We start from the raw sequence: 19,094 nt of genomic DNA on the forward strand, positions 1-19,094 counted from the left end.
GCGGCAGGCCAAGAGGGAATGGCCTCAAGCTGCGCCAGGGCAGGGTCAGACTGGCTCTTAGGAAGTATTTCTTTGCAGAAGGGGTTGTTGGGCGTTGGAATGGGCTGCCCAGGGCAGGGGGGGAGTCCCCATCCCTGGAGGGGTTGAAGAGTCGGGTTGACCCAGCGCTGAGGGATCTGGTGGAGTTGGGAACGGTCAGTGTGAGGTTCATGGTTGGACTGGAGGAGCTTCAAGGGCTTTTCCAACCGAGATGATTCTGTGACCTTGCGGGAGTGACCAGCAGGTGCAACAATTCACTGTGAAGAGCTTGTTTTGGGGCAAAGAACAAGGGAGAGTCAGTTTGCCAGCACAGTGAAAGCACACACAGAGCTGAAATTCCACCTCAGTTTTTCCTGAAGCAGGAATGGGGAAGAAAATTCAGTAATTAGCACTTCATGGTCCTCTCATTGCAGCTTCTGAACCACGGCTGACCATCCCAGTTTGGCTCCACCGGGCTTTTGGGTCAGTGTGGGCTCGGGTCCATGACACTTCCCCTCGCCAAACTGGTTGGAGGCCACGTGGGTACAGCTGAGCCAAGCTGTGGCTCCCTGGGGGTAAATGGGCTCTGAGTGCTCAGCCTCCGTGCCCCACGGAGTGAGGAGCCTTAAATCCCACCTACAAAGAGTCAAGACGTCCTCGGCTGGGGTAGAGACAAGTTGTAGCCACCTGTGGGGTCAAGAAGATCCCCTTGTGCCAGAACCCAAGAGCTGAACTAGCCGGGTGCAGAGACACACGGGGACACTTCTATGACATTTATGTGGTTAGATGTCACGGAGCTGCAGTAACAGGGCTGCAGGTTCACTGACAAAAAAGATTTAATCCAGCTCTGTGTTTCTCTGACTCTGCAGGTGTATGAGGGCGGGAAGGTGAGAGCTTTGCTGTCTTTGCCGAAGTTACGCAGTCTGACCAGCCTTGCACATCAGGGAGAACAATCTCCTCGTGTACCCATCCAGCACAGCCTCGTTACGCAGACAGGCAGGTTAGAGAGAGGCTGTCCCCATCTCAAGGTAGTAAGGCAATATTTAAATGTGAAGAGTGAGACAGCCTGTATCGGCCACAACAGCTACTCCACAGCAGTGACTAGTGTATAACTGGCCCAAATAAACCCCACTGCTCTCAGCCCCCCATGGAAATCTCTCAGTGCTGCCTAACTTGACAGGCCTAGAGAGATCCAGACTAGCCCTGACTCTGATGGATGATTTTATGGCACGTTCCTGGCTTAGTGCCTCACTTTCCTCTTTCGTGACAGAGAAATTGTAGCATCCTCCTTTGCAGGCTGCCTTGAGACTTACAGCTGAAAGCTGCGGCGGCAGAAGTCGTGTGTTAAAAGCACAGTGGTTTGAAGGAGATTCGGGAACTGGGAGTAGGCTGCTGTGCTGATTAACAGGATTAGAAATGTACTTGAGCTCAACAGTTAGTTTTTAGCTTGGTTCACTACTGAAAGGCAACTGATGCGGTTGGGCTGTCACACCAAAATCCTTAGGTGAGGTGCAAAGCTCTGACTCCTACCAGTAACAGCCATGCTGATGTATTTTATCAGGTCATCTGGTAGCTAAGCTTTCCCACCCTCCTGGGGAAAAAAAAAATATTTAAAAATGTAAAGTTTTTACATTTTTCTTCTTGTCATTTTGGGCAGGAAAACTTCTTACTGCTCCAGTCCAGCATCTGAAAGCATTCATTTCTTATAAATGGAAAGGTTGTGCCTGCTGGAATAAACGTATGGGGCGAGAGGGGAATTCTTTAATGAAAAATCTTAATTAATCTAGCAAAAATGAGTGCCTGTTCATTCTGCAGAGAGGAAGAAACATAAGTAGCGTTTCTTCGGGCGGGGTCAGTCCTGCAGAGGTAACCATGGCAGCCCAGGAGAGCTGCAAGTGGAGGGGGTGGAATACTACGGATGGCAAATACATTTTAACCAGAGAGGCACACTTAAATGGACAAACGACAGCAAAGCTACTTGGTTTCACTCTCTTTCTTCCAGAAAAGGGGAAAAAAATTAAATCCCCTTGGCCACCGTGTGATGTTCATTGTGCCTTGGTCATCCCCTGTCCCCCTGAAAAAGGGAGAAAAGGTTAAAAATCAGCTTTCTGTGCTTGGATGGCTTTTATAGAACAGATATTCCTGGATGGAGAGAGCTATATTGTGTTTTCTTTCTGTTAATGTCAGCCTTAATAAAAACAACTGGACCAAGTGGTTTAATTCCAGGCTTGTGCTGTCCCACACCATGTCCCCACGCTGTCAGGGCCACTGGGGATCAGCTAGCCCTGATGCCACCTGGTGAGTGCCCTGAGCCACACCAGGGCCACCTCCTCGGGGACTTGGACTTGATGAACAGAGGGAAGCTGGAGCAAGATGTTGGGTCTTTGGGAGGAAGGGGAAAGCCGAGTGCAGAGGGATTTCAGCTGCATGTCACGGCCCGGGTATGTCACTTACCCCTGGACTCGGCACTGGTGAGGCCGCCCCTCGATGAGTGGGTTGTTTTGGGCCCCTCACTCCAAAAAGGCCATTGAATGACTCGAGCGTGTCCAGAGAAGGGCAACGGAGCTGGTGCAGGGTCTGGAGCACAGGTCTGATGGGGAGCGGCTGAGGGAACTGGGGGGGTTTAGTCTGGAGAAGAGGAGGCTGAGGGGAGACCTCATGGCCCTCTGCAACTGCCTGAAAGGAGGGTGCAGAGAGGGGGGATGAGTCTCTTGAGCCAAGGAACCAGCGGCAGGCCAAGAGGGAATGGCCTCAAGCTGCGCCAGGGCAGGGTCAGACTGGCTCTTAGGAAGTATTTCTTTGCAGAAGGGGTTGTTGGGCGTTGGAATGGGCTGCCCAGGGCAGGGGGGGAGTCCCCATCCCTGGAGGGGTTGAAGAGTCGGGTTGACCCAGCACTGAGGGATCTGGTGGAGTTGGGAACGGTCAGTGTGAGGTTCATGGTTGGACTGGAGGATCTTCAAGGGCTTTTCCAACTGAGATGATTCTGTTTTGGGGACCCAAGTCTTGTGGCCCACAAGGAACAAGCCCCATGTCCTTTGGGTTACAGCCAAGCCCCCCAGTCCTGCTCTCCAGAGCAGGCAGCTCTGGGGGCTACACTTTCAGCTGTGGGGACACAGTACTTCTCCCATGAGGACATTTGGGGACCACGTGGCTCTGCCCTGGCCAGGAACTGGAGGCAGGTAAAGTGCCCTGGGCAAGGCGTCGCTGGGGGCAGAGATCAGGGGGGCTGCACCCTGCGTCTCTCCTGTGGCCTGCTGTGGCACAGTCACAGAATCACAGCATCATCTAGGTTGGAAAAGACCTTGAAGATCATCAGCTCCTGGGCCAAGCAGTATTAACTCAGCCCTAAGAGGCAGTGATCCCCCAGTGATCTTTCAGAAGTCACAGCACCAGTTTCCTGCATTTTTACCGGCAGACTTAAAAGATTAAAGCTCTTTGCCTTGCCTACAGCAAAAAAATAAATTATTCCTCCATCTTCTCTCTCCCTTGGTCCTGGCTGGCCCTGAGTGTCCCCTAGGACGTGTTCCTCTCCTTGCCCCGAGCACACAGAGGGGCGATGGCTCCATCTCAAATGGTGAGACCGGGGCTGCTGTGAGTAATTAAAGCTGCACCAGCAAATGTCCTGAGGCAGAACATAATTCAGTGTGGTTAGGCCAAGCCTTGGGGTTTGCATGAACTCCCTGGTGAGAAAACCTCTAACAACCAGCCAGTTCCTACGGCAGCAATAACTAGAGGTGCAAACACTGGCCTCCCTCCTGGTAAAACTTTGCATTATTATTATTATTTTCTTGATATTAATGGGTATTCAGTAACAAAAAGGGTGAGAGAAGGAGCAAAGCAGCACAATGTTGCTTGGTGCTACGTGGAGAAGCCCAACTACACGCAAAGGCATCACAGTGTGTCTTATTTTTAATTTTTATTATCATGTTGGCAGCAAAACATGTGCAGGATGAGAGCTTGAAAGCCCGAGGGTGCAGGGCCCCTGCTGAGAAATGCTTGCAAGAAGAGCATCCAAAAAGCTTTAAAACCAAGGTGGTAGGAATGGGTGTTACATCACTTCTCTTTTTTTTATTCTTGAAGAGGAAAAACCAAAACAAACAACCAAAAAAACTGTTGGTTTTCTGCCACACTGCTGCTCCAGGACTTGCTGCATCCCCGGGGCAGAGCTGGGCTCCAGGGAGATGTTCCCAAGGACTGGTGGCACTTGATTTAGGGTTATTTTCTTTTTTTTACTACATTAAATTACTGAGTGGGTTAAAATGAACGGTGACAATTATCCTTCCCTTGCAGGCACAACACTGAGCACAGCACAGGTCTTTTATTAATTGCCTGGCTAATAACCAGAATCACAGAATCACATAATATTTACTATTTTGAGCCTCTAAATTACAGTGTGCTGCCATCGGCCAGGCACACGCATTCGCTGGGTGGCTGCAGGTGCTCTGCGGCGGTGCTAACCGCCTGCTTCGCTTCCCCAGGTCCTTCTTTACCTCCCTGCAGCCATTCGGTTGCATCATGAGCAACACCCTGCTTCGCCTGGGACTTTTAAGCCAAGACTAGGGCTCCTAATGCCCTTAACAACATCCTTTCAGTTTTGGTCAGCCCTGAAGGGGCCAGGCAGTTGGACTAGATGATCCTTGTAGGTCCCTTCTGACTGAAATCCTTCCCCTTCCCCTTCTCCTTCCCCTTCCCCTCTTATTTTAGTCTAGTCTTATTCTCTTCCATTCCATTCTGTTCTTATTTTAGTCTAGTCATTCTATTCTATTTTCTATTCTATTCTATTCTATTCTATTCTATTCTATTCTATTCTATTCTATTCTATTCTATTCTATTCTATTCTATTCTCTAGTCTAGTCTAGTCTAGTCTAGTCTAGTCTAGTCTAGTCTAGTCTTAGTCTATTCTAGTCCAGTCCAGTCCATCTTTGTACTTCCACTGCAGCCGAGCGTCATTGCCTTGGTGTCAAAAGCAGGACCCAGGGATCGAGGTGGGTGACGTGACCCTCGCTGTGCGTTGGGTACCCAGGGAAACGCAGCAGCTCTTTGCTTTTCAGCCCACTAACACTCCAGAATACCTTCTTAAAACACTGGGGATAAAAATCCTATTTTTCTTCCAAAAAGCCTTTCACAGTCCATCGCAGGCAGCAAGCCAGAGTAATAAATCCTACACAGCTCGCACATCGCTTAGCGCAGGCCCAGTGACACACTCTGAAAAATTACATGGAGGGAGGGATTTGTAATGCCCCCACAGCACCAGCGCTCCCCTTTCACTGCCTGTCCCACTCCCCACAACGCCACACACTCAAAGTTAAGCCTCTTCTTGGTTTGTTTTAACCAGGAAAGTGATGCTGGGGTACGCTGGTTGCCCTGGGCCTGTGGGTGGAAAACGGGTCATCTACTTAACCTTAACGGAACCAACGTGAGCTCAGCTTTGGGTTGCTGCTGGTGTCCGGCCCTGCAGGGGTGTTTTCCTGCATTTCCAGATGGGAAAAAAAAAAACCCAAAGCCACCAGTAATTTCCCTCTTCCTGCCTGTCTCAGCGTGGCTGGGGCGTAAGCGGCTGCGGGTCCTCTCCCCGGGTTCTTGCAGGAGCTGGTGGCTTTTCTTGACAGGCAGAACGGAAACACGGGGAGCAATTGCAGTGAAATTGCTTTTTATTGAGGAATGTGTCAGCTGAAAGGGAAAATTGAGAAATTGAGGGCACTTTTTAATGTAGAGGAGTCTAAAGCACTCCCCCCCCGCCCCGCGCCCGCCCTGCATCCTCCCTCCCGGTAGAAGGAAATGAATTATCAAGGGCTTTATTCCCTCCTCCTCGCACCAGTGCCTCTTCCCCCATCCCAAGGTACAATCTCTCAGATAAGGGGGAAAAAAAAAAAAAAGAAAACCAAACAGGAGCCGTGGTGCTGTGGCTCGTCTCACAGGTTGGTCACATCAGTTACAGCTCTAAAAATTATTTGCTTCAACAGGAGATTTTTATCTGCTGTGTAAGAGCTGGAAAAGCCCCATGAGTGAATCTGCTACAGTTGAGCCAGTGCCCAAGATGCTGCTGAGCTCACCAGGGAGCCGGACCCCCAAAACAAACAGCATCCCCCCAAAACAGTGTCCCCCCACTGCCAGAGGTCAGTGCCTTTGAGCAAGGTTGTCTGTGCCCTCATCTATCAGCGAGGGCAATATTTTGGGGAGACACCGCAGGTATTTGGGAGGCAGCTCCTGAGTACACACCCACCACTTCCCTTCTGGGATGAAAATAATTTGGGGTTTCCCTGAAGCCTATCCCGGGAATAAATCCAAGCACAAATAATCCTGGTAGGGCAAAGCCTTTACCCGGAGGCAATAGGGAAAATAAAGGATACGTTTCCCAGGGGAACAGCAGCAAGGACAGGTGACACAGAGACGACCAAAAAAACCACGGAGGAAGCGACTGCTCAGGAGGGAAGGTGAAAAAAAAAAAAAAAACAGAAAGGAAATCCAGCAATGTGCAGGAAATCGTGTGGGATTTCCAGCCCGGCGTGGAAGAGGAGCCCTTGGCCCAGAGAGCTCGGTTCCTCCCCGCAGGTTTGAAGCTGGTGGAAATCTGGTTAGAAATCACCGAGCTCCAGCTGGTTTTTCCACCTCATCCTCCTGCACAGGAGAGAGGCCAGGAGCATCCCCCACACACCATAGGAATTGGCACCCGGATTTCCTTGTCAGGATCCCAGGGTGGGGATGGGAAAATTCACCATCCCCCCGCCAGCTCAGCTCCCGTTTTCTTTGCCTAAAATACCCAGAAAACTCCCGTGGTGGCTTTCAGCGTCCCCAAGCCCCTCTGCAGGGCTGAGGCTCCCGGGCCACATCCTGCCAGCGGAGCCGGGCTCAGGGGCAGGTGTGTTTTAGGCAGCTGATTTCAACTAGTAATGCAGAAATCGAAGGGTTTGCAGCCTCCTGCGGCTCCGCTGTCCTGGCTGCGCGTCCCTGATGCCACCAGCAGCCCCGTGTCACCAGGGCAGCTGCGATGTGACATCCCCTGACGTTACACCAGGCTCCAAACACCACTGGGGCCAGACCGGGGGCTCTCTGGGCCCAGCCACGAGCTAACGGATGGTTACAACTGGTTTTAGCACCAGACACTGTTGTTCCTGAGGGGTTTCCACTGTTCCACAACTCACCTGCCCCGCGCTCTTGCTCCCTCGGGAAATGCAAATCTGGGGAGATGCTCGTTTTTGGGGCAACCAAGAAATGGATGCAAGCCAACCCCTCTCCCAGCCCCCAGCAAAGCAGGAACAGAGACTCTCTCAAGTTAAACTCTCCATTTATTGGATCCTTTTACAAAAAAACTCAACATTGTGCTCGTGTTGAAGGAGTGTTTCTTTTCTCTCGGTTTTTGTGGGTTTGTATTTTTTTTTTTTTTTAAACCTGGTGCTCACAGAGCAGTTAGCACAACCATGGCGCAGGGGAGGGCAGGGGCTGTGCGACATGAAGGGGGGATGGGGCGGTGTCGGGGGGGTCCGTGTCACCGCAGACGATGCTATTTACAGCGAACGTGAAAAAGGCCTCGCGCCGCACCCGGCACCAACCCCCCGGTCCTGGGTGAAGCGGCAGAAACATCGGGAAGGGGAAGAGGCCTTTCCCTTGGGAAAGGTGCAGCCGCTGAGAGACCTTCCCCGTCTCCTCGGGGCTGGGGAGCCCGTGGGCGCCAGACTGCTCTGTGCTGGAGCTGGGACGAATTGTACAACCTAACCTGAGCTTCGGAGTTACCCTGGGACCCCCGGGAAATCCCAGGAGAGAGACTGGGGAGCGGAGGAGGAGGTTGGGGAGGGGGGCACGGGCTGGACTGCGCTCTAGAAATGTGCCTCTCCTCCCTGATGGTGGAGGGAAGGGTAAGGACAGCTCAGATCCTGGGATGTCTCAGGAGCAGAAAGGCGGGGTGTGAATCATGAGGCTGTGCTCCGGAGGGGTTTTGGTGGCAATTTGGGAAGATTTGGGTAAGAGCCACAGCGGCAGAGGACCAGGACGGACAGCACCAGCCCTGCTCTCGCTGGTATTTAGTTTCCTTACGGGCCCCGACCCTCCCAACGCTGCTGCTGCCCAGCACGTCCCCCCCCCCCAGCAGCTGTCATCAGTGACTCGCAGCACCCGTTCACCTGTTCACCCCCAAATCCTCCCCTTTTGGGGGGGTCTCAGCAAAAAGAAACCATCCCATGACGCACCCAGCGATTCCCATCACGCAGCCTCTCCCCGCCCAACCATGATGCTCCCAGCCCGACCCTTGGCTCCTGCAGCACCAGGGATCCTCCAAAAAAAAAAAAAAAAAAAATACCACCACCAAAAAAAAACCCCAAAAACCCAACACTTTGGGCAAAAGCAGAGCATGGTAAGAGCCTGGGAAGAACAATCTGGATTTCCACCACTGACTTTTCTACTGGCCTTGAACAGAAACGCACCAACGCAAAGGGAGAAACCCCCAACCTTGGGCTTGCTGCCAGCTCCGACCGCAGCCACGCAACGAGGCTCAGCAAACCCCGAGCCCCTCCGATGCGGAATGCTTCATGTCACCTCCCCATTTTCCAGGCTCCCTGTGTGTCAGTCTCTCACCAGAATAATAAAATTTCCCTTAAGATTTTTTGAAAATAAGTTGCTGAGAAGTGTAACTCTATTTATATAAAGTGCAATCCACGCCTGCCTCGGTCCTTGCTCCTGCTTGACTCCTGCCGAGCTGCCTCCACCAGGGACCTGTGCTGTGCGGGAGCGACCTCATCGTCGCTAACGAGCCACCTATTAATGAGGGGAGAGAGGGGAGAATTAAAGCCAGCAGCAGAGGGGTGTCAGGCCCCTCGGGGATGCTGAAGCTGGTGCAGCCACTGCCAAGTGCCACCTTTCCACCCTGCCCCAGGGCAGAAAAATCCTTTCAGGTGTTTCGGGACCTCGTAGGAATCTCCAATTGCATTTTTAAGGAGACTGTGAGCCCTCACGTGCTCCATTTTGAGCACCTGATGTTAAGACAAAAAGAGCAGAAAGGAGAAAAAAACATACGGAGAGGAAAAGATACCTTGAGCCGTATTTCACTGCGGTCTGTAGCGCTGGTGAAGGCACGAGCTGTCGGCTCTGCTGGGGATGGGCTGCCCCTTCCTCTCATTGAGGAACAAGCGTCAGTGACACCCCCCCCCGCCCCGCTGTGGGGCTGACGTGAAAAACTGGCTGAAACGCGGCTGGAGAGGCCACTTAACACCCCAAAACGCGGCGCAGGCTGAGGGAGAGGAGTGAGGACGGGGCTGACTTTAGGAGCGAGCCCAGGAGCTGCTGCCAGCCCATCCCTGCTTCTCTTTTGGGACACACACACCAGACACAACCAGGTGGTAACACCCCGCCGAGCTGCAACCTGCCACCGTGGAAGTCGGGCCAGGAAAACCAGGGATGCTGAGGTGAATCGCACAAGTTTTACCTTCCCGTCTACCCAGTGAGAGCTTTTCCAGGCTGCCCTGCAACACCTGGGACGCACTGAGGGAGAATATCACACTCCAGAGAGGGCAACCCGTGTCCTTCCCTCTCGTTACAGGCCGGGAGCAAAGCAGAAGAGAGCAGCGAGTCGAGCAGAGGTCGGACTTAACGGCATTTTGCTTCGGTGGGAGAGAAACTGGCTCTGAAAACGGCCCCATGAGCGCGATGCCAGCGGCGTCTCCCGGCAAGGAAAACTCTTGGTGGGATTAACCTTCAAACGTAGCTCCAAGCCAGGGCATGAGTGTGGCTGGGCTGGGGTTAAGGCAGCGATGCTGAGGCCCAGGGGCAAACCCGACCTGGGCATGTCTGGCTCAGGGCTGGGGGACGAGGCAGAACTGGGCTGGGCTGGCGCTCGGCCTCGGCTCTGCTTGGCTGCGCATAGATTGAGGGTTAGTGTCCTCTCCTACTCTGCAAAACATGAAGTGACCTCAAGAGAAGGCTCCGATAACCCGAATCCCCGTCACACTGGCACTGAAAACTGAACTACTGCCTGGCAGGGACCAGGTACCACGAAGAACCGACTCTCAGATTGTGTTGACACTGGGATGCTTTCGGGGAAGAGGTTTGTTTTATCAGCAAAGGCTCACATAGCTGATCTTGGCGTGCTACTGGAGCAGATCTCCAGGGCCAGTGAAGGGCAGGAACCAGAGTCCCAAAGCACTTGTGAAAAGGCCAGACCAGACTTGGAGACTCCCCACAGCTGCCTTCAGTGCTGCAGCAGCTGTAGAAAACCGCAGGCCAAGGCAGCCCACTTGAACGCGCGAGCCTGGGGCACTGCCAGCCCCTGCTGTGCTGCAGATGGAGCCTTCCCAAGCCCAAATCACGCTCCCTGCCTTCCGAGGTTTAGCAGCGCCTGCGTGTGCCACGCAGAGTGGGAAAGGACACCAAGAACGAGACTGCAGCGACCAAACTCCCCCAGGGCTGCGGCCCGGGACCAATGCGGTGCTGGGAGCCAGGGAAGGAACCCTGGGGGCCAAGCTCTTCCCTGCTCGCCCCTCTCTGAGGGCAGGGCTCAGGGTGGTGAGCAGAGCAGAGCAAAGAGCTCGTCGCCAGCCGACACCTGGAAGTCCTCAGTAGTAGCCACAGGGCAAGGATGAGTCAGGACGTGGTGTGCAGGAGGGGAGGGGAAAGGCTGCCCCGTGGGAGAAAGGATGGGGACAACGGCGGAGAGTGGAGCTGCCTTGATGCTGGGAATAACCTCTGTGCAGTCAAACACCTCCAACCTGGCCTTGCTACGGTCCCCTTCGAGTGGGCTGACAGGTCCAGAGGGGAAAAGGGGGTGGGTAGGGGGGAAAAAAAAAGGAAAAAAAAAAAAAGCCTCACGCGGCAAATCTAAAACACTTTCATTTTAAATAACAATAATTATAATTAAAAAGAATGGTTGCCCTTGGCTAGCGAAGGGGCAGAGCCACTAGCCAGCGTGCCATTCCTCAGTGTACGATCCTAGGGAGTGTCTTTACAGAAGCCGTGAGATCCTGATCGCTGTCGCTCGGTCAAGTCGCTGTGGGGAGAGCGGGAAGGGAGGGGGGAAACATGCCCGTCCAAAGCCAGGACATCCCTTTTGCTCTGCAGGAGGGAGGCCGGAGTCAATAACAAAAGGTGTTTTGCACTCACAGCTCCGTGGGGAAAGCCACCCCCTGTTCTCCCCCGCCTCCGGCCCAAGTTCAGAGAGCCGAGGGCGCCCGGCTGCCTCCCGTTTCTAGATGAACTTGAAGCATTTTGTCTTGTCGTGGGGCAGGCGAGTCTTGAAGAGGACCGAGTCCACGCGGAACTGGGTGTACAGGAGGGGCATGTACCCATACACCTTGACGAAGAAGTTGATGCACTTGTGTCGCTCGTGGAAGTGAGAGTCGTCGTGCGAAAGAGCCTGGGGGCACCCGGGGCAGCGGAAGGTCCAACGGGAGGTCACCTGCAATGAGAGGGACAAAGATGGTCACCGCCACGCTGCTGGAACGCCCCGGCCGGGGGGAACACCCTGCCCAAGGTGCTGCATGGGGGGACGGGGCTGGATGTGCCCCATGACGTGCCACAGAGCGGGCATGAGCTGGGCCGCGCTCTCCTCGGCTGCTGGGCGTCCCTTGGAGGGTGTCCAGGCAAGGAAGGACAGAAGGACGTGGTCCACAGCAGCTCTGTCAGAGCAGAGAAAAGGGGACATGATGATCTACCAGTGCTGAGTTACTTTTTTCTGGTTTAACATTTGGGAAGCTGTTTCAAGGAAGAAAAAAAAAAGTCCTTGAGAAAGGAACTCCTTTCCTTTCACTGGCTACAGATAGAATCACAGAACCGCAGAGTGGTTTGTGTTTAAGGAAGCTTTAAAGCCCACCCAGTCCATCCCCCTGCCCCGGGCAGGGACACCTTCCACTAGCCCAGGTTGCCCAAAGCCCCGTCCAACCTGGCCTTGAACCCTTCCAGGGAGGGGGCAGCCACAGCTTCTCTGGGCAACCTGTGCCAGGGCCTCACCCCCCTCACAGGGAAGAATTTCTTCCTTAGCTCTAATTTAAAACTCCCCTCTGTCAGTTTAAAGCCGTTACCCCTCATTCTATCCCTACACCCCCCGATCAAGAGTCCCTCCCCCTTTTCCTGTAGCCCCTTTCAGTCCTGGGAGGCTGCTCTAAGGTCTCCCCGGAGCCTTCTCTTCTCCAGCTGAACCCCCCCAACTCTCTCAGCCTGTCCTCACAGGGGGGTGCTCCAGCCCCCCGAGCATCTTCGTGGCCTCCTCTGGCCCCACTCGAGCAGGTCCGTGTCCTTCTGCTGTTGGTGCCCCCAGAGCTGGACCCAGCACTGCAGGGGGTTCTCACCAGAGCGGAGCAGAGGGGGAGAATCGCCCCCCTCGCCCTGCTGCCCACAGATGCTACAGAAGAATTAGCAATTTGGGGTGCCTCTTGTTTTACACACAGAGTAAGATCTTTGGAGGGGTATCCAGTTTTCAGGAGGAGTTGAGGGGCCACCCGTTAATTAAAGGGCCTCCTTATCTGTCTTGAATGGGACATCCCATTGCAGTGCCCTTTGCTTTTGGAATGATTCTCCTCTCAGCTGCACCAAACTCTACAACCTCCACTTTGTAGTAGCTCCAGATGGGAAGACCACCACACAGAAAAACCCACCCATCATATTTATGGCCAAGACCCAGCTCCAAGGCAGCTGGCCTGCGACGGTGAGACATATGCAGGGCTGTAAAGAGCCGTTTGCCAGCAGTGATAAAGAGAAGAATGATCTGCATCTAAAATGCATGCTCAAAACTGTGACATTCATTTGTTATCACAGGGCAGGGAAACCTCAGCTGGGCTGCAGCGTTTGGACCATCAGCCCTCCGCACGCAGATGAGCCTACATGTCTCTGGAAAGCTACACAAGATCAGCAAGGAAATCCTTCCTACTTGTACTGTACATTATGGAAAGAAGGAAATTTGTCTTTTTGAGATCAGCTGCTCGGAAGGGCCTTTGCTGAGCCAGAAAACAGAATCCCAGAATCACCTCGGTTGGAAAAGCCCTTGAAGCTCCTCCAGTCCAACCATGAACCTCACACTGACTGTTCTCAACTCCACCAGATCCCTCAGCGCTGGGTCAACCCGACTCTGGTCTGAGCTGCAGCATAAGTCAAACCCCAATTCATCTGCTCACCATGGCCAGGATTTGGCTGCTTCTAAGGGCTGCAGTGAGTTTTCACACCTTTTTGACCAGGCACTGTATCTCGAGGCCAGGCAGGGGACGTGCAGCCTCCTAACACACTGCCTGCCTTTCACAGACATTGACCAAACTGCTATTTCTCCAAAAACACAAAGCCCAGTACAAGCTTCTGCCCGGCGCTTTACCTTTATGGGAGGTTTTCTCGTCAGGTGAGAGACCAGGAAGTTCATGGCGATGTCCTCGCAGTTGATGTACTCATCCACCATGTCGCGGATGGCTTGCGGCATCACGTAGGAGTACAGGTAGGCGTAGTACTGGAAAGGATAAAAAGGTGCAACGTTGCTCAAAGTGGCCCCAAGCAGAGAGCTCAAGGATGCCAGTGGAGAGACTCCCCGTGACGGAGTTAATCCTGCACCCAGGAGATCTGCTGTAGACAGAGCAGCAGCAAGTCTACCCCACAGCCACCACCCTGACTGAGTCCCAGGGCTCCTGTAACTTCAGAAATTGAGAAATGATGGTTTCAACTCCCTCTGACCTTGCTGTCTTTGCTGCTGCAGCATCTGCACGGCAGCAGGAGCTGGTGGATAACCTTCCCACTGTGACAGGACAGCTCAGGACAGTCCCTCTGGGGCCCATCCTTGTCTCTCAGTCTCTTTGCCCACTGTGGCCTCTCCCATACAGAGAGAGACAGAGCCACTTTCTGCCCTGCTCCCTCCCAGTAAAAACCACCCACCTCCTACCCACACCTCCCAGCCAGCCCGTGCCACCACGCAGCTCCAGAAACCCCCAAATTACTCCCCGCAACACTTTTGAGTCTGTAAGGTCAAAGATGCCACAGTAAAGACGTGGGGCAGGCAATCCCGTGGCTCTCCTTGCCCTCGCCACGAGCGAGGGCATCGCTGAAACACGCCCGGCCCCATGCTCCATCCACCTGCTTCAGTGCCATGGTGCTTCTCACAGGGCACAAACATACCCCATTCCTTGGGGAGATCACTTGCCGGGACACAGACCAGCTGCTGGCTGTGTTTCAGTTTGGAGAAAGGGAGGGAAAAGGAGTGGTGAGCTCCAAAATGTGTTCTTTAAAAAAAAAAAAAAACCAAAAACAAAACAAACCACCACAAATACGACCCTACAAACATAGAGACTCTGGTTACTCTGAGAAGGAAGGGGAAGTTCAGGGCTTTGTGGCCATGACAGCTCACCTTATGGAAGAAGGCAGCACCAGTGAGCACCATCGAGAGCTCACAAGAGTAGTTGGAGTTGTAGAGCCAGGACTGATGGGGGATGTCCCATGCGTGGTAGCGCCCCGGGAAGCCAACGATGCGATCCCGTGCCTCTCTCCAGACGCTGCAAACACAAAGCTTTTCAGTGAGACACAAACTCTGGGAGCCCGGCCAGAGATGAGCATGGGTCTGGCTGGGAACTGCTACGCACAGGAGCGTGTCCCCAACACCAATGGCCCGGCTGCCGGTAGGGTTGCAAGGGATGGAGATCACAGAATCCCAGAATCATCTCGGTTGGAAAAGACCTTGAAGATCCTCCAATCCAAACACGAACCTCACCCTGACCGTTCCCAACTCCACCAGATCCCTCAGCGCTGGGTCAACCCGACTCTTCAACCCCTCCAGGGATGGGGACTCCCCCCCTGCCCTGGGCAGCCCATTCCAACGCCCAACAACCCCTTCTGCAAAGAAATCCTTCCTAAGAGCCAGTCTGACCCTGCCCTGGCGCAGCTTGAGGCCATTCCCTCTTGGCCTGCCGCTGGTTCCTTGGCTCAAGAGACTCATCCCCCCTCTCTGCACCCTCCTTTCAGGGAGTTGGAGAGGGCCATGAGGTCTCCCCTCAGCCTCCTCTTCTCCAGACTAAACCCCCCCAGTTCCCTCAGCCGCTCCCCATCAGACCTGTGCTCCAGACCCTGCACCAGCTCCGTTGCCCTTCTCTGGACACGCTCGAGTCATTCAATGGCCTTTTTGGAGTGAGGGGCCCAAAACTGAACCCACTCATCGAGGGGCGGCCTCACCAGTGCCAAGCACAGGGGTCAGATCCCTTCCCTGTCCCTGCTGGCCACGCTATTGCTGACACAAGCCAGGATGCCATTGGCCTTCTTGGCCACCTGGGCACACTGCTGGCTTCTGTTCAGCCGGCTGGCAATCACCCCCCCCCCGCCCCCGCTCCCTCTCTGACTGGCAGCTCTCCAGCCACTCCTCCCCAAGCCTGTAGCGCTGCTGGGGGTTGTTGTGTCCCAAGTGCAGAACCCGGCATTTGGCCTTAGTGAAACTCCTCCAGTTGGCCTCAGCTCATCGCTCCAGCCTGTCTAGATCTCTATGCAGAGCCTCCCTACCCTCCTGGCCTCTTCTCCCAAATCCCTTGGACTCCTCATCTCCCAGAAGCTTTTTCGTCCTCAAAAGAGTCAAGAAAACATCAAGCTCCCTTTAGGAAAGCTGCTGAGATGCTGAAGACCCCGGTGTCTCCAGATGGAAGATCTGGAGTGCCAAACTGCTAGTTTCCCATCCCAAACCAGCATCCAGCAGCTTCCTGGGCTCTCTCCTTATGGGAAAAACCACGAGGGCCATGAGTGCATCCTTCGCCCTAACACACACTCGCAGTTGAGCCGTAGGGAATTAAATCCTGAGGTTTGCGTGTGAGAGCGTGGCCTTGCTTAATATTCTGCTCTCATACGAGGCTCACTCTCCTTGAGAGAAATCCCACAGGATAGCTGCAACACTGGCTGGAATAATTAAGAAAAAAAGTCAGTGCCTATTGCTTAACCTGGGAAAGAGCCCAGCTGCCACTCGCAGGGGTGCCAGCTTCCTTTGATCATCCGATCCCATCTCCCCAATGGTCAGTGTCCAAGCTGCATCTCCAAACCCAGTCACTCCTGACTACAAGAAACATGTCCCAGGCGGGAGCTGTTGGACACAGAAGGATTTTCCCTTCTTCACAGGCACAAACTAGGGCAGAAAGTGGCCTTTTGGGTTTTTTGGGGGGGTTTTTTGTGTTGTTTTTTTTTTCCCCCCCCCCACAACCCCCAATCCCACAGAGAGCTACAGGAGTGATGGCTGCAAGGTAAACACAGGCTGATGAAGAGACCCGAGTTTCCAAGAGCCCTGAGCTTTCATTACACTTACTGACACAGCCAGGAGCAAAGAAGTTTTTATTGTTATACCCTCTACTCAAATTCATGAAACTCTGATATAACCTGGTAATGAAAAACAAGTAATTAACACTGCCAGCAGCTTCCCAGGCAGCATCCTCCCAGCAAGCTCTTGTTTGCTGTGGTTTCTGTCAATCCAGTGTGATTGTTTTGAAAAGCCAGAGTCTTAACGACTCATTCCCTTTCACTTCTCCCACATCTCACTTTCCTACAAACGTGACACTTTTTCCTTTCCAGCTCAGCCACAAAAATATGGATTTCTCCAGAGAATCATTTTGGGAATGCTCCTCAGAGAGGTTTGCTTGGGGGCACCTACCTCCCAGCTCGCTCCTGACGAGCAAACACAGCAAGAAGAGGCTTTTGGCCCCAAGAATTACAGCCCAAAGCAAAATTTCAGCAAAACATAGTTGTTATAAGCAGAGGTTCACTCAATCACCGAGACACCATCTCTTCCCTGGCTGAATGTGTTAACCCAGGGAGGCTTTGTAGGAACAAGGTGTTTGTAAGCAGGATATGAGTGAGAATAATACACGGCACTTATAATTTTCATTTGATGCTCTCCAGGGCTAATCAGTAAAGCCTCAGCCAGGCGCTGTGGATGAGTGAAGGAAAACGGAGACCAAAGAGGGGGAGAAAACAGCCAAGTTCAGATAAACAGCCTGAAACAGGGCATGGAAGGGAAGCCAGGACTCCTGACGCCTACTCCCCTGCTTTAATCACTTTAACACCTCATTTCTCATCTCTCTGAGAAAGCTTGTTGGGTTTCCAGGCATTTTGTGCCTTTTAATCTTCCTCCCAAACACGAGCCAACACGTTTTGGTGACAGTGGAGAGCTGGTCCCCGTCTCCCGCCCCCCAGCCAGCTGCCGGGTGCTCTCGGATTAGCAATTGCAGCCGCTGCTCCTGGCCCAGTGGGCTGACGAGCTGCAGCCAAATGAGCGCCAGCGCTTTCTGCTCGTGCCACCCTCACTGCCCAGCTCCTCTCTGGCAGCCGAGGTTTAGCTGTATGAGCTGCAGGAGCAGCCTGCAAAAGCCTCCCAGGACAGGAGCCCATGTAACTGCTTTCTCCCTTGGCCCCTTAATCAGGAAGCTTTTTGCCAGGGCAAAGTCAAGGAAAAAACATAGATGGGAATGAGAGCAACCAGTACCAGCCTCTTCTGTGTAACATCTGCCTTTTCCACGCTCTGCAGAAAAAAAAATGCCAAAAGAGCTGTCACATCCCAGTGTAACATGGAGCAAAGAGGACAGCAGCTCACCGTGAGCTCACGAGCATCACATCCTGCAGTGGCTGCGAACGTCCTGGCCTTGCCAATGGCACATGAAGGATGGAACACAACAGCCTCTTGGATTTGTTTTCCAGTTCCTGTCCACCCCAGGAAGCCACGCACCCCCAAAACCATTAAGGGAACATTATCAGCACAGCAAAAGCCGAAGATTTGAGGTTAGGAAGTGTGAGAATCAGGGTTGCCTGGACAACCTGAAATCAGCCCACCCCCTTGTGCTCATTAAACAGTTCATTACCACCTTATTACTCCAAGAAATTGAGTTAGAAAGCCATGGGAAGGGATGTGCTAGTCCTAATTCTGACCCTGGCTTTAGCTACGAGGCCATGCTGCTCCCGAGCCGACCTGAGATGCGGAAAAACATCAGTTTGGGTCCAAAGTCTGCACGTGTGGAGGCTACTCACCGGAACCCAAACATGATCTCGTCGTGGCGAAGGTGAGCGTCGTCATCAATGGACAGGATGGCCTCCGTCTCGATCTCATCCCACGGCAGGAACCGGTTGTTCAGGCTGTTCTTCTCTGTGCGGACGACCTAAGAGAGGAAGAAATGATGGTTATAGTGGCTGTACACGCCCAGTGACTGAGGGGCTGGAGCTGTGCACTCCAGCTGCAGCAGTCCAGCATTTTGGTGCTGCTTCATGGCCCTTGTGATGGGGAAAGGCTTTCTAAGCAAAACGCTCCAGCTTCCAGCCCTTCTTCCTCCCCAGCTCACAGGACTGCCAAAAGCCGAGCCCAAGCTGCAGGTACCAGCTGTGATGGCTGTGCTCGAGGTCTCCTTTCACAGGCAGGAGGGTGGCTCTGCAATAATGAAGCGTCAGCCATAAGTGGAAACACAGGAGCCATGGTCGATCCCTCCTACAGTTGCTGAGGAAGTTTCCCTTGCAACATTTCTCCAGCGCTGATCTGAACCGAGTTGTTTCTGCACCTATCCATGCTTTCTGCCTTGGTCACAACTCATCTGCGACGCCTTCCTCTCTCAAAACTCTTCCAGCCCCACCACTGTGCAATTTCCCTTATGCCCAGCCAGACACGTGTAAGATCAGACTGAATTTTTCCCTTTTCTTGACTGTACCTTCCACACTGGACCCTTTCTCACTCTTACACTTTTTGCCTGCCCTGGCTGATCTATAGTTGCTCAGTTCATCGAGGCTTCCCATCCCATTCAATCCCTCCAGTGACTTCTCTGGCTCTCCTCTGAACAATCTCTCTTGATTTAAAAATAAAGTCTAGCCTGGTGAAAAGAATAAGACATCACAGCAATAAAACTCCATTAAATAAGATTACATTTGATCACACAAAAAAAGCCCATACTGAACCCATTAACGGTGGAAAATATTTGTATCGGGGATCTGCATGACAGCTGGTACGATTAAACTCCCATGTAAAGCTGGAGTTAGTGCTTTCATCTGTCAATAGCTGCTGGGGGGGGGAAATGGAACATTCGACAAGAATGCATTAAAATATTTCACTGAAGATCCATCAAAAGCACAAACAATTTACTGCGGGGAGGTGAACAAATTATGCAGCTCTAAGCCACGGTGGA

General features: G+C 53.1%; 1 protein-coding gene across 6 annotated transcripts in view; it reads right to left on the reverse strand.

Annotated features, from left to right (window-relative positions):
* Window positions 1-7,286: 7,286 nt before the first annotated feature.
* EXTL3 (exostosin like glycosyltransferase 3) overlaps window positions 7,287-19,094 on the reverse strand; it is a 134,275-nt gene continuing 122,467 nt past the window's right edge. For all 6 annotated transcript variants that reach the window (XM_074820308.1, XM_074820309.1, XM_074820311.1 and 3 more), the window contains 4 exons: window positions 17,956-18,083; window positions 14,318-14,462; window positions 13,301-13,429; window positions 7,287-11,398 (listed from right to left, as the gene is read on the reverse strand). In XM_074820308.1, the coding sequence (XP_074676409.1) occupies window positions 11,189-11,398; window positions 13,301-13,429; window positions 14,318-14,462; window positions 17,956-18,083 (612 nt within the window). In that variant the 3' untranslated portion in view covers window positions 7,287-11,188. The remainder of the gene's footprint in view (window positions 11,399-13,300; window positions 13,430-14,317; window positions 14,463-17,955; window positions 18,084-19,094) is intronic.

The sequence above is a fragment of the Strix aluco genome, chromosome 3 (genome assembly GCF_031877795.1).
Source record: "Strix aluco isolate bStrAlu1 chromosome 3, bStrAlu1.hap1, whole genome shotgun sequence".
Classification (NCBI taxonomy): Eukaryota; Metazoa; Chordata; class Aves; order Strigiformes; family Strigidae; genus Strix; species Strix aluco.